The 15,006-nt window shown below is 38.3% G+C and overlaps 1 protein-coding gene across 5 annotated transcripts in view; it reads right to left on the bottom strand.

The window, feature by feature from the left end:
- Positions 1–443: 443 nt before the first annotated feature.
- PPP1R9A (protein phosphatase 1 regulatory subunit 9A) overlaps positions 444–15,006 on the bottom strand; it is a 135,198-nt gene continuing 120,635 nt past the window's right edge. The window contains exons 16-20 of one of the 5 annotated variants that reach the window (XM_027684797.1): positions 12,928–13,126; positions 10,231–10,350; positions 8,363–8,386; positions 7,001–7,183; positions 444–6,054 (exon numbers count right to left, since the gene is read on the bottom strand). In XM_027684797.1, coding sequence (XP_027540598.1) covers positions 5,842–6,054; positions 7,001–7,183; positions 8,363–8,386; positions 10,231–10,350; positions 12,928–13,126 — 739 coding nt within the window. In that variant the 3' untranslated portion in view covers positions 444–5,841. The other 4 variants (XM_027684798.1, XM_027684800.1, XM_027684801.1 and 1 more) reach the window with 4 other exon arrangements.

The raw sequence follows: 15,006 nt of genomic DNA, 5'->3' as shown, positions 1-15,006 counted from the left end.
AACTAAGTTACACTTAAATATAAAACAGTAAATTTTTTTATATACCAAAACTAATTCAAGTCTTTTAAACAAACACTGACCAGTATCAGTGTGAAAGTAGCCTATTTTTACATCAACCCGCAGCAAAAGATTGCACTCTACATTTCATCAGCATATGAAAAAAGAGTAATTCTCTTTCCTTAGTCTTTTTTTTTTCACTTCTTTTTACATAATTACAGATTGTAAATGAGACCCACTTGGAGGCCCATGAATCATGCCAATTTGGCCATGAGCTAGGATTAAAATAATCTTTGGCTGAGCAGAAGGAAAGAACAAGCAGAGCAAGGTCCATATCCAACCCCACCCCCCAGTCTGACCCATGCAGCTGTCCAGTTGTGCTCACCATTTAATATTTCTTCTGGAATGTCCAACAAATGGTCAGAAAAGTGAGGACTCGATACAAATTCTAATAAAGATTCAGGATTTCTCATTTTATTGCATTCGTTGTCTAACAACAATAATACTCATTGGCAAGAAATTTATTTACACTAACAAATTAAACCACAAGGCTTTGTTGTTTGTATTTAAACTGTAAGAAAACAAAGGGCCACCATGATGTTTTGTTTTGATGTCTCCCAATAACTAAATATTAACCAAAGTTATCTGGGGGAAAACTCAACAATCTAGAGAAGTTCATATCAACCAAGCACAAGAGAACAAGCTCAGACATGGCACTACTGCGTCCTTCATGCAGGTGATCAGACATCAACATGTACAAACAAAAAGTTCAGGATAACATGCACTTCATATACATTTGATCTCTTTAAAAAAAGACAAGAAAAATGAAAAAATCTGGAGCGCAACCATCTCTTTAACCATATAAAAAGAAACAATGTAAGAAGCCAATTTTTACAGTGAGCACAGTGCATTTTAGTCTTTTAGCTGCCTGGTCTTCTAGCAATATGTGTAACACTTGTCAGTGACCAGTGAGATACCATCACAACATGACTGGGAAATATGAAAGCAGTTCTTCAGACAGTAAATGTATATGGGAAAGTATAGTCAGAAGAGGTTCACTGTGCACTCTCCACTTCCAAACGGGCTGGTAATTCCTTATGTCTGGTGCCCTGTGATCCCCCTTTCCTTCAGACATTTCTACGTTGCGGCCCAAATCCACTTCCACCGGTGTCAGCAGCAAACCTCTCACTGGAAACCCATCAGGAGACCCAGGCTCCTGGTTTATGTGGGCTGGATCCGATCTCATGAACTGTGAGCCCTCCTCACCTCTCTGGAAGAAGAGACCTGCCTATCGCTGCAAGTTTCACAAACCCTACAGCTTGTTCTTAACACAGTCCACACTTCCCAAAGAAACAGGCAGCCCAAGGCACTATAGCCAAACCTTCCTGTAAGATGTGCATTTTTAAAATAATCACTTAATGCCGAGAGCAGAAGTACCAGTTAGTACGGCCGGTTAGGAGCAGAAAGCCCATTTTATATTGAGGGCTTGGAAGGCTCAGTGTCATGACTAAGGTGTCACAGCTTTGAAAAATCAATTTTAGAGGTGGAAAAGGTACAGTGAAATCCATAGAGGAGCCTAACAAAAGGGACTGTGCTATGTGCAGATGACCCACGCTCCCCTGTGGTGAGCAGGCAAGTTGCCTCGGATGACACCTGTTACCCTGCTCAAAAACAAACTGCTGAAAGCGCTACAATAGAAATCAAAGTTGGGATTAAAAGCAGAAAATTCCCTCCTAGAATACAGGCACTCAAGTAAATGAGGATCCTCTTCCTTACTACTGTAGAACTGGATTCTGCACTATTAGCAAGAGTGGCATTTCTTTCTCTTAGAAGTGAAACACAATTAATTCTTAAAAATGATATATCATTGCCCACCTCTTACTTGCCAGTCTGTGAGCCAGGAGGTGAAGGTGGAGCAGCTCAGGAGGAGAGGAGGCCTTGGTGGAAGCAATAAAGTATGAGGAACCCCAATGCTCAAACACAACCCTAATGCTCAGCATTAATGAGAGCTGAGGGCTGGCAAGTTTCAAAGGAAAGCTGCTCAGTAATTCTAGTGAAGCTCAATTCTTCTGGTATCCCTGCAGCAGACTACAGTCACAGCACAACAGATGCCATTGCAAAAAAAATTTAAGAAGTTAAAAAAATACGAAAGTATTTGTATACACGGAAATACAAACATTGCCCAACTCTGTCCGGCTTTTTATTACTGGCTTCTGTTCCACTGTGCAACTCTAACCCATAATCTAGGACAAGCTCCACTTACAACAACCCCCACCAGACCTGCTCAGAGCAGGGGGTGAAGTGCAAACAGCAGTGGCCAATCTCCATGCACTGCAATCAACGAGCTCTGCTCCTTCCTTACACCCCGGTCCTGATCTCCCTCGGCAGACTGAAACTAAATTAGGAGTTTTGACATGGAAGTTGCACGGGTGCAGCAACCCACCACATGGGAAAATACAAGCTGGAACCACCTAATGTCAGTATATTTGGTTGATTTGAACAGAGCGAGGAGGTACAACTTCCTTCACAATGTCAGTATAATAATAGATTTTTCCAGACTAAAGTAACTTGTAGTGTTGTATCTTTTCTCTTTCTGAAAGTTCCATTTTTTGCTAACTCTCCTTTCTTCACCTTTTTAGAGGCTCAATATATTCACAACCTGGCAATACTGCAGCAATGAGCAGAAACTAGAGTTTACAGAACTGGCCTACCACCCAAACCAGAGAGAAAATAATTTCATCAGCCTGCTGTGGTCAGCTGGGCGTAAGGATGACACAAGCACATGGAAACACCACACTGCCTGCACAGCAGTTTAATGGTGGCCAGGCAAGTCAGACTAATCAAAACAGCTTTAGCTCCAGAAATAAATACACAAAGTAGGCAACAGGTACACCTGCAGGTGAGCCAAATGAGAAAGTCTGCGAAGTCATTTAGCCCAAAAATTTGTTTCTTCTTAGTACATCAAACCCCCTATTACTCTGACTTAGCACTGGTTTACAGAAGTTTGAGATAAGAATGATGAGACATCCATCTTTTGTTTCATATCTCATTACAGAATACAAGGGGAAAAAATGCAACACAATTTTAAAGATCCTGCAGAACAGCAAGAAAAGTTTCAAACTGTGCTTTATGTCTGTTATCCAGTGACATTTCTACACATCCCAAGATCGAGTTGCCATATTTAATAAAAGGAACCACATAAATCTCTTTTATCACAGAAAGAAGAGCAAAATTCTTGACATTGTTCTGTTTGCTTAGTTTTCACATGTTGATCAAAATGCATTTTAATAGTTTTATTTTAAATTTAAGCTACTATTTTTTTAAGTTAGGTTTTTGTTTGTTGGGGGTTTTTTTTGTAGTCTGAGAATAACAAAATTACATTATCACAAAGCAGTAAAAATCCCCATAATACTTAAAGGACTTGAGTCAAATTAGTTATTCTGCAGAATAAGAACACAATTTACAAAGAGATTAACTAGGCACTGTTCTAAGCAGCAAGAATGAAAACTCAGTCAAGCAGTCTGCTCAGGTTTCTAAGAAAACAAAGAACATAAAATAAGGACACCACCTGAGATTACTATATACAACCACTTAAACACTACTACAGTGTAAACATAACTTAAAAAGAAAATCATCATCGAATGCATTTATCAACATTGTATTTAAGAGATTAAATTTCCAGTTTCTTCCAGATAACTTCTCTTACTCAAAGAATGCTAGTTTTATGAGGCTGTTAAACATTTGTTTAATTTTTCTCCTATAAAGAGCACGGAAAGATTTACTGCAGTGTGTAATTTTTGTTAGCAGGTGTATTTTTCTGCCAGTGGTCTATCTTAAGAAAAATATCACAAGCCTTTAGAAATATCAGAAAGTATCTTTTATGGCAATTTCTGTTTTAGAACTGAATAAAATATACATCAAAAACCTGTAGAAATTGGATTTGGAAGGAAAAATAAAGCTAATGCTAAGTAGATCTGCTGTATATTAATTTTGAATGAACTACACTCTCTCAGTTTAGAGACCATTTTATATGTCAAAGAAATGATTAGAATCAAAAGAAATGTAACTATAAGCAGTGCACCCCAAGTGTTTCAAACCTGAGCTTCAGAGAACTTTGCAGAAACAAATCTGAATGCCACAAAGTACAGAGCAGAAGAGAAGCCAAGCCAAACTAAAACAGACATTTTCTTCAAAAGAATTCAGTATTTGCAATTTCAGGCTGGCATGTTTTTAAGTTCAAGATTCTAACTTTGCATCACCATCTAAAACAATATATGGGTTGGCACGACTAGATGAAGACCGCCACTTCCAGGATGCACGAATGGGAAGTGGCTCTTCTCAACTGCTACACAGTTAGCTTCAGCTGTAAAGCTAATTCCCCCCAGCTTCTCATTATGGAGATTTGCCTGTTGTCCTCCATTCTTTTGAAGAAATAATGTATAGTTTAATACTGCTCTTAAAAGGCAGTAACACCCTACACTGCTTCTGTTTGTCATAGTCAAGACTACAAAGCAGGCTTCACCGATGGCTTCACACACCACGGGAATCTCTGAAAGATATAATATGATCACTACTAAGCCAACATTCTACAGCCAATGCCCCAAAATGCAGGTTTTGGTGGGGATATTCTTTAAACACATCAATCAAAGCAGTTAAAATGTGGGAGCTTTGGACTTAGTAACCATCATCTCCATGGCAGCACTGACCTTAAAAGCAATGTACTGAATTTAATTTTAACTAGAATCACTCATCTTCCTCTTTTTAAAGTGCAGTTCTGTAAAAAATGGAAATCTTTAGCAGACTCAAGCTGGATAAATGTTTCCAACAACAGCTTCATAATAGCAGAGCACAAAGCTTATTCTTCCAATGCTTGCTGGAGAATGAATCTGAAGATGTGGTGTTTTTCCTAGAAAAAAACCCAAAAACCTCAAAACAAATTAAACCTAGTTTCCTGTTCAAAACACATGAAAAAGAAAGTGGAGTGTGCTATAAGAAAGTTGCCTACACACTGGGAGCACAATGAAATTTATACAGATATATACGCTGTGCTCTAGTTAGAAATTTATCCTTGCTCAGATATCTAAAGGATAAATGTTATCCTCAGATTTCTGTGTAAACCCACATAACCATTTAAGGCTTTGCCTCCTTCCTGGATTAACTATTGTACAGTTAACAGAAAGAGCTTCACCTCCTGTCTTTTACCCAGGGGGAATATTGACTCTCCTGTCTTTATCTCCAGTGTATAAGAAGAAGTCACTGAACAGTTGTGTTTCCCAAGCAGTGTCGCTTAAAGGTACTGACACAAGATGAAACTTACTACAGCAGATGGAACTGAGTATCCAAACACTGTAAAGAAGGTGAACTTCCAGTTAGAAAGTGAAGTCAAGTCTTATCAGACAGAGCACAACTCCTTTTACCCAGCTGAAGAAATGTTCACCAATTGTATTGACTGGCCATCCTATTCAGAAGAGGTGAAGCAGTGGACCATGCTCCTCGGCATCATGCTGGTTATTGAAGTGACCAAACACACACAGCTCAATAGAGAAGAGTAGTTTGGAAGGAAACACCACCACACAAATATGAAATCTGTTAGCTGTCAACAAGAACAAAACAAACCGAAGGGCTGGGGTTGTTTCACATGGCAACAGCAACAAGCGTGAACTGGATATGCGGGAAAAGAAAACTACACAATATAAATTTCCCTAGTCATTGTATGTATAGCCCCATTTCTCTGTACATGATCTTGGGTGATGAATACAACAAAGCTGAAGGGGCACCAGTGGATATGAGTTCCTCTTCCCTTGACGTGGCTCCACTTTCTGAACACAGCCGCACTTCTCCTTATCACTGCTCATTAGTGCCCTCTGTTGTATCTGATGAACACTTGTCTGTTTTCTTCGATCTCCTCTGCAGTTGCTCTTGTTCCTTCTTCCGAAGCTTTTCCCTTTGCTTTTCCATTTTCTCTTGAGCTTTGCGAGCCTTCTCCAAGGATGCTTTCATTTCCTTTAGCTTTTTTTTAATGATTGCTCTGTCCTGGGAAGATGTCATACCAAGAGCCTGAAGTGGAGAAAACAAAATTAAAGAATTTCATATGATTTAATCTGTCACAATTTTTTTTCATATTCTAATAGTAACTCTTAGGTAGACGACTGTAACAACTAAGTAGATCTGAGACAGACTCAGATCTGATCTGTAAGTACTACTTTCCATGCCTTTCACTTCTAGAATAATAAAGAATGAGACCTCATTGCCACTATCAATGTTGATTTCCTTGATCAAATAAGGCAAATAAACTATTTTCTTGAAGTCATCTAAGTCTACATAGAACAAGACTTCCCAATTTTCACTGCTATGCCTTAGTCAAAAGTTCACTTGCACTCTTGTAAAACCCCTAGAGTTAGTGAAGTGCCATCAAAAAAATGCAGAAGGGAAACACCAAACTTGGACTTTTAGATCTGCTGAGCTTCCCACAACTCCTTCCTGTAATTATTTTTGACAGAAGTAGGTTTGTATCTTCACTACAAGAAACAATGCATACTTTATACATCAAAACTATATTTAGTTCTAATACAGTACAACTGGCATCAGTTTATGCCTCCAGTATCCCACTAATCCATTATTCTGTTGCTAGTTCTGATATGTTTCTGTCCACTATCTTCTCTGAATCATCCTTTCACAGAACAGAGTGGGATAAGAAATATATGCATGGAAATACCACTTACACATGCTGCTATATGATTTACACATGCAAATACGGGTACATTATATACACCAAGAATTTTCACAAAGCAATTGCCCTCTATTTCTGAATCTTCTGAATCCAAGTGCATATGGGAATTTCTTGAAGTGTTGCTGTGGCTTTATACTCTGTGTTATTATTCTAGTCTATCACTACTCCACATGCAGGGATTTACTGCTTTCTGAACGAATTCTTACTGCCTTTAAGATTATGTAAATGACAAAAAATACTATAGTTACTCTTGAAGCCCAGTCAGTTAATTACCTTGAGCTTACTCCCATCCAGCTGAAGGAGATGCTCCCCGTTAACGTTTTGGGCACTGAATTCGGCAACATACTGTTCAAGGTTCAGGCTCATTAACCAGTGGGAAACCTGCTGCACGCTCCACTCGTGAACAGCACGACTCTGACAATGACTGTGCTTAGGTGATTGTCCATCGTCAAGGATCTGTGACAAAGACATGCTACATTATTATTGAAAGGGTAACATAGATGAGTAACAACATCTTCCTGCACAAACCGCCAGCAGCAGAGGTATCTGTACTATCTTTACACTACAATAATAACAATTTCACACTGCTATATTACATGTCTATCTAACCAGACACCCAAGAACAAGTACAAGGTACCCAAAAAATCTTTTATCTATAGAATCATAGAAGAAAAAGGAACTGGCATTCCTTTTAACTCAGAGATTGAAAGGGCCAGGTGGCACAATTCAAACCAGGTATGCTCGATTTCCCCACAAGATTTTTATCCTTCAAATTAGAAGGTTTCTAAAGGATGCAACAAATTGTGCATTCCACCTCCTTGGCTCAGTCACAGATATTTATGATTTGTTTAAGCTATAAAACAAGAAATTTGAGGGGAAAAAGAAACCCTCAGAAAACCACTGCAAAGTTTAAAGTGATGACATCAAACAGCCAGTGAGACTGGTACTATCTATGGAAGACTCATGCGATGACACAGAGGAGCAGTATGGAACACACAGCAATCCCACAGCCCTGGCCCTGCTCTCATCACTGCTGCAGATGACAGCACAAACTGCACCACAAAGGGCAGGTGGGATGTCAACTGCTGGAGTAGCCCCATGTCCCTGCTCTGCCATTTTATTCCACCCAGGGGTATGCCAGTGGGGCTGAAACAAAAGCTACTTTGTCCTGATTGTGGTCAGCAAAGCAGCTGCTACACGCTGCAGCAGCTGTCTGCTGTTACAGCAGCTTTTACACTGGGTTAGATGATGCTGGGAGCTCTCTCAGCTTCTGGCTGTCCAGTTCTCAGGGCCGGAGAAAAGACGGTATAAGCACTATCTTTTCCTTCTCCTATTGCCAGCAGGAGCTCAGTGCAGCTGATGCTTGGCCTTGTAGATTTGTTTTGACACTGACCCTCCTGCCCCTCCCAGCATACTGCAAAAACTGCAGTTTGCTGTGGCCTTGAAAACTCTTAGCAAAAAGGAGAGGGGAACTCAAGACAAGGAAAGAGGAGCCAGTGACATCTGCATGTTCTGCTCCAACGAGGGGGTTCACCACACAACACCACAGAACAAGAAATGTGACTCTGCAAAAGAGATGATACATTGCCACGCGATGGTCACAAGATTCACCACAACAGCACACCAGTATCTCACCTCATCATCAATCATATCCAGGCTCTGAGTGAGGGAGCAACAAAGAAATGGGAAAGAAAAGCATTATAGAAACACAATACCAAACATGGAACAGCATGTAAAAGTTCAGGTAAGGGCAGCACCAAGATTTGCAAACAGATATGGCTACTCAAAACCACAAAGATTTCTTTAAAAAAACTATTTCCAGAAGCAAAGATGTTATGTTGAAAGCTCAGCACACACATGATTTGGCAGCTAAACCTGACATTATGTCAATGAAACACCTTTGGAGTTCCTTATCTCAACACTCTGGAACTGGTGGGAATCTCCCTGATGGCTCCACTTCCAAGAGTAAAAGCTCCTTAATTAGAAGAGAACTGCCTGCAAGAACTGGATTCCCTCCCCACCCTTTCATCTTCTTCAAATAATCATGTGTGAGCTGCTGGAGGAGCCAGAGCAAAGCAGTGCTTGCAGCAATGCACTATGAGAGGCTGAGGAGCAGCACTGGCCTAACTCCTGGCCAGGGTGGCTGGGGTGGTTTCCACTGCAGCTCTTGCTGAACACACTGCCTCATTTGGAGGCAGCAATTTGGCACACAGCAGAGGATGGAGAAAACACATTCATTTTTATAGACCCATTCAGGCTTGATATTGTAGAAGTGATAAAGAGTTGAACATGCAAAACGAAAGCCTTTTCAAGCTTTTAATTCAATACCACTCGGAACAGGGCATTGTCACAATCAAATACATAATATAGGGGGTATTAAACATGGTAAGATAAATGTATTATTAAGATAGTACTAACAGTAAATAAAGTGCAAATGATGACTTTGTTGTTTTCAGTAATTCACAGGATATACAGGCCTGTCTGCAGTCTCCTTTTGTTATAAATTACTGCTCTTAATTACCTGCAGTAAGGAATGTCCAAAGAACAGTTGGGTTTGTAGATTTGCAGTTTGGCAAATGGGGTTGTGCAGAACAGCCCTCATTCTTAAAACCAAGTAGCAGTAATAGAAAAATCTAACTATCATATGGGAAAAAAAAAAAGATACTTCAAGTTCCTCACGTCTGGGAAAAAAAATCTGGCTCAAATCTCACATGAAAAATGTGAAGTATGGAGTATTAGTAAAAGAACAAATGCACAGGTTTCCTGAGTCCACAGGATTTGCTGTCAGCTACTGTCAAATTCTGCAACCTCACTGACAACTGAGTTACAAAACTAGTATCGTAAGAAGAATATTTTCAATACGTTATATTCAGCTCAATTATGTCATCAATTTATAGGGTTAGGAATGCCTTTTTACTTTATCATGGTTTAAAAACTCTAGTTTGAAGAAACTGAATTCAAATGCACTGTGCAAAGCAAGCACAAAGAATGCAAAGTGGATTAACACACACGCTATATTCAATACACATACATTCAGGTACAGTAACACACAATTACTGCATATACACGTCATTTTATCAGGGTAAAAATTAGTGTGGGTTAATTCACCTTATGTCTCAACTATATTTACCAAACTATAGTGTAGGTTTGGTATATCAAAACTGTCTCAGTTATGCCTCATTTAGTGTATTTACATATATATACCTATGGGTTCACGTATATATTTAGAGTGTAGGGAAAATTTATTAAAATGTGTGAGGATACAGTATCTGAGGATATAGCATCTCTTAGGAAACCAACTGCATTCCACTTCCCTACGATAATACCACAGGGTATTTATTTAAAGTCATTATTATATGAACAAGAAAAATCTTAATCTAGAAACCAAGATTAATTTTCTTCTCCAATTCTATTGCCTAAAAAATTCCCTTTATTATTCAAGCAAGATGCCATAGGAGAAAGAAAATAACTATTTCCCAAATTAAACAATTTCATCAGCATACCTCATCTGATGACAATGCTAAGGAGTGTGAGAAGCCTGGGGTTTTAGGTTCTGCTCCTAAACCACTCAAATCAGCTGAACTTGTGCTGCTGGGACTGAAATCATCGTTGAACGTGAAATTCTGTGGACAAAAAGAGGAGTGAGAATGAACAAATGATTGCAGACATGCATTCAAAAGGGAAATTTGCTTTCTGTCTCCCAGGTTGGCATAGCTCAGGAGTGATTTCAATCATTTACCAAACCAATTAAAATGCACATGAGGAAGCCTAATTTTTTGTATTGTTAATATTTATAGAATACACAGTATTTTTACCACTGTGTACTTCAAGAGACACCTTCACCAGCTTAATGCCTCAATGAATAACAAAGGTGTCTTAAAGCAATTTCCAGACTCTTAAGATGCTGGCTCTCATCCTGGAGCTAAATTACTGCTTCTGCAGGTCTATCACTAGCATTTACTGTCCTCCAAATATTTAGGAGAAGAGTAGCACAGGCAGTAGCACAAAGAATAGGACAGAGGATTAATGAACAGAGAGAAGTGAAAATTCCTATTGAAAGAGCAAGGAGAATATCCTGTGAATCCATTTCTGAGTCCCATATACTCTCCCAGAAAAGTAAAAGGATCCTCCCTGTTTGTCTATGCCTTTAGAAAAAAACTGAAAGTAAAAGAGATCTTTGGATATTTAACGTTATTTACTGAACTAAAAACCATAAAACAAACCCTCTTTTTTCTTAACAAAGCAGTGAGAGACATCACACCTTACAGCAAATGATAGCAAAAGCAGGCACATATTTTTCAAGAATACAACAGAATTACCATTAGAATAAGACAAAAATTAACAAGTATTTCACGTTAGAGGGAGAAAAACAAAGAAACTAAAATATATAAAAAATTAAGGACACCATGATATTCCATTTAACTTGAAAATACACTTGACAATACAGAGACCTCTAATCTCTAACATCTAAATGAGTATTAAATTCATTTTTGATGTTCACTTTAAAAAGTGAAACAATAACAACAACACTTAAAAAGCTATCTTTTTATCTGACTCCCCAAGATATTTGAACTATCTTTCCTGAAAACACAAAGTCTTCCAAAAAATATCACGTGTTGATCCTCCTCAGTTTTGCTGGAAATCCAACTTAATATTGGTATGCTGTGCTTTGAAAGCCTTAACAGCAGTACAGGCACTCTTAATTTAAGAGCCTGCAGACTTTAGAGAGAACATAAGAATGTTTTTGTGATCAGTTTTCTCTCACCTACACTTAGAATTCCTGTTCTGTTTTTTCCCAGCTCTTTATAGAAGAGAAGCAAATCTCAGCAGCTTCCTTAGCTGCTTCCTTAGCCCACACAGCGTTCTTAGGCCAGGAGTTCAACAGCTCTACTGCCTGTTGTGTGAAGAACCTATTTTTCTTTTTTAAGTACTCTGTTTTTCTTTCACCTCTATTTTGTGCAAGCTTCAGCTTTAGAATAAATTTAAGCCTTCAAAATTTAATTTTCTATAGGAAAACCACAAGATAGCCAAGGTCTGCTAATAATTATGATAGCAGGGCAACCCCCTAAAGCCTCAACCTAATACTATCTAAAAGGGTGCGCTTTTTTTACCTGTTTGAAAATCATTTTTATACAATGTTTGTTTAAAGACACAAAAAGGATTTACAGCTCCAATAATTATTTTTGTTTCCAAAAGAAAAATGTAACTGATTAATTTCTCTTTAATCTTCAGAGATTTCATTGGTTGTCTTCTCTATTAGTTTGATTTTGACTGGGGTAAGCCTTGTGTAGCTCTCCCTGCCAGGTAACACAAGAACAGCTACGACCTTGCATAGCTTAGTGCACAGCAGAAGTAAGGTGTCACCAGCTTTTGGCATCAAAAGAGTAAGAAATGCCTGTGGAAACTGCTATTATGAACATGCATTTGGTTGTAGAAGACAGAGAAATTAGATTTCTGATTCATAGTCCTGTACCTAAAGTTGAAAACCATATCTGTTTCTTTTTACCAGACTAATATAAAAAATTAACTGCTATAAATCATAAGAAGATACAGGAAGAGAAATATTTTCCAGAAGTGAAAATAAACATGAAATACTAAATATATTACAATAACGAAGGGTTATTTAAGGAGTTATCATGCTGAAACATTCATGCACATAGAAAGGAATCACACAGATGTATTAATTACAATAGTTCATATTTACAGTTCAAGCATCTTCATACAGAGAATTAAATCCAACAGCAAGCATGCATGACAAACAGATTTCATTATTCGGGGAGAAAAGGCAGATGACTGACAGCATACAGCATTTCTTCACTTGCAAACATCTCATTTGAACGCGGGTACGTATTCCCACTACCAGTACTGAAGAATGAAGAAAATATCTACAACTGAACACACAAATCTAGCATTTGTTCAGTGGATCCAAATGCTAATTTCCACTGGCACCATTTGCTTTTGTTACGGTACAGCACATCACAGTTAGTTTACTGAAATAATGTACATTAAGATAGAGTAAAAAGGTAGAATGTGGAATGGTACAATGACAGAGATGTTCTGTTTGGATGGGCTGTTACCGTACAATGAACACCATGCACTGTTTATTGTAGTAGTCACATATTGGCCTGTTCTTTTTCCAGAAACACAAAGCCAATTATGCTACTCAACACAGTGGGAATAAGGTAGTTTTTATTTTCTACCTTTGACCCTTTTTTAGCTGGACTTAAATTTTCAGAGGAGGGTTCAGTTGAGCTGGTAGGCGATGGCAGGTTGCTAGAAGAATTGGATCCCTTGCCACTCTCTCCATACCATGTGAATGGTACACAGTGTGGGAGAGAGGAGGATCGCTCTGCTAAAGATTTTGTGTTTGATGATTTCTGCAGCATCTCTCTGACAGTCCTGTTTAGGAGAAAGGAGCAGGAATATGTGTTAGACTATAAAAGAAGAGAAAACAAAATGCTAGAGGCAGTTAATTGTGAAAAGAGTGACATTCCCTGTAACTGACTAAAGAACTGAGTGGCATGCAGCTGGTAGGGGCATGCCTGAAATCCCTATCTCAGAAGAAAAAGAAAGTGTGTTCTTTTGATTCTTTTTCTACATCAAGCTCTCTTAGACAACATACACCCAGCAAACGGAGACAGATGCCAACTGAAAATGCCTGTAACTCCCACCGTTCGGATGAGAACCAGCTCCATCAAGAAGCCACATGTTGTGTTGGTGCATTTCCGAGCCACAGTGGTATCTCAGCATGATTAAATAATTAGACTCAGCACTGACCCAAGCGGGCTCTGGTTCCCAGAGAAGATTTGCCTTGGATTTCAAGCACAGGCATAATGAATTAAATGCATCTGTATCCATCTATGGAGATGTGTCTTTGTTACAACAGCTAAATATAGATGAAGTACTATTATCTTGCTTTTAAATTTAATAAATATTAAAAATATTATAGAAAAATTAAAGAAACAATTATGGGACTTTATCAGCTTCTCTCTTTGCAGTAACAAAGATTGCCGTAATCAAGGCAAAGGTAACAGTTATAAACTAAAACACCTAAATTATTCATGAAGTATATCAAGTCAGTATTATAGTATGTAAATTAAAAATAACTATGCAAAGTGTCTGCCTCAAAAAATTTATGCATATGTCATAGAATCATATTAATTACATCAACATATACATTACTGCTTCAGAGCACTAAAATCTCACTGCTCTTAGCACCCATATGTAAAAGCCACGCATGTAAATCTCCCTCAACTTTAAGCTTCTGGACAGCTTCTAAATCATAATTAACATAATCACTAGATTGTTGTATATTGTGAAGCTTCTCTTCTGTATGGATGAAAGTGAGGTTCTCAAAGGACTCCCATCTATGGAAGCAAAAGGAGAATCCTACCTCCATTTTGCTACGTAAAGAAAGATATATCTGACCCAGACCTATACTTCTCCCTCATCCTCTAATCTTGCTTGAAAGTAGAAAGAAAAAAAATTTATGTTCCCCAAACCACCTATCTTCAGGTAGGGAAATATATGCTTCTTATTTAAATGGGGAATTTTTTGTATCTCTAATATTAGTGGTAGTTTTAGGAAATAACTCAGGATTTTATGTACACATCCTTAGTGCTACTTTCTGGCAATGGCAAACAAGCATGCAACATTCATCTAAAAGTGTGATTAATTCTACACCAATCAGTTGCTGTAATTGATATCATTGTAACAGGATGCTGTCTTTTCATCATGTTCCTTCTTTCAAAGAGCTTATACAGCTTTGGACTTGTAGAGAAAACATCCTCACATTTCTTCTGAGGCAAATTCTTTGGAGTTAGTAACAAAAGAAGTGACAATGGCTGTTTAAATAGGTGTACTGAAATAATAAACTTCCAGTTTACAGAGGCACAGTGAGACTTACAAATGTTCATGAATTTCGACTTTGAAAGCAGTATGAAACTTTACTTTCAGCAACTGTAACACTGAAATATTGAACTGTAATAAACAAATATTAAGCATCAACACAAATAACTGATATATCAAATGGTCTAATAAGCAACTGACCTCTCTATGCTGAGATCTGATGTCTCTAAGGAAGATACCTATGGCATCTCACAAACATCTGTAACATAGTGTGTTGGTATAAGGGACATATCAAGTTCTTACTAACAAGTATACATTCATTTCCCCCGCCCTGTGCCTTGGTATGTAAATGCTACATGATGTCTAATACCCTGGTAAGGGCACTAGCTGCCTCACAGCCACACAGAAGTGTAGATTTGGCTTTAACAAAT

The sequence above is a fragment of the Neopelma chrysocephalum genome, unplaced genomic scaffold, assembly GCF_003984885.1.
Source record: "Neopelma chrysocephalum unplaced genomic scaffold, ASM398488v2 Primary Assembly neopelma1_67, whole genome shotgun sequence".
In the NCBI taxonomy this organism is placed as follows: domain Eukaryota; kingdom Metazoa; phylum Chordata; class Aves; order Passeriformes; family Pipridae; genus Neopelma; species Neopelma chrysocephalum.
This window is presented reverse-complemented; position numbering and strand designations above follow the sequence as displayed.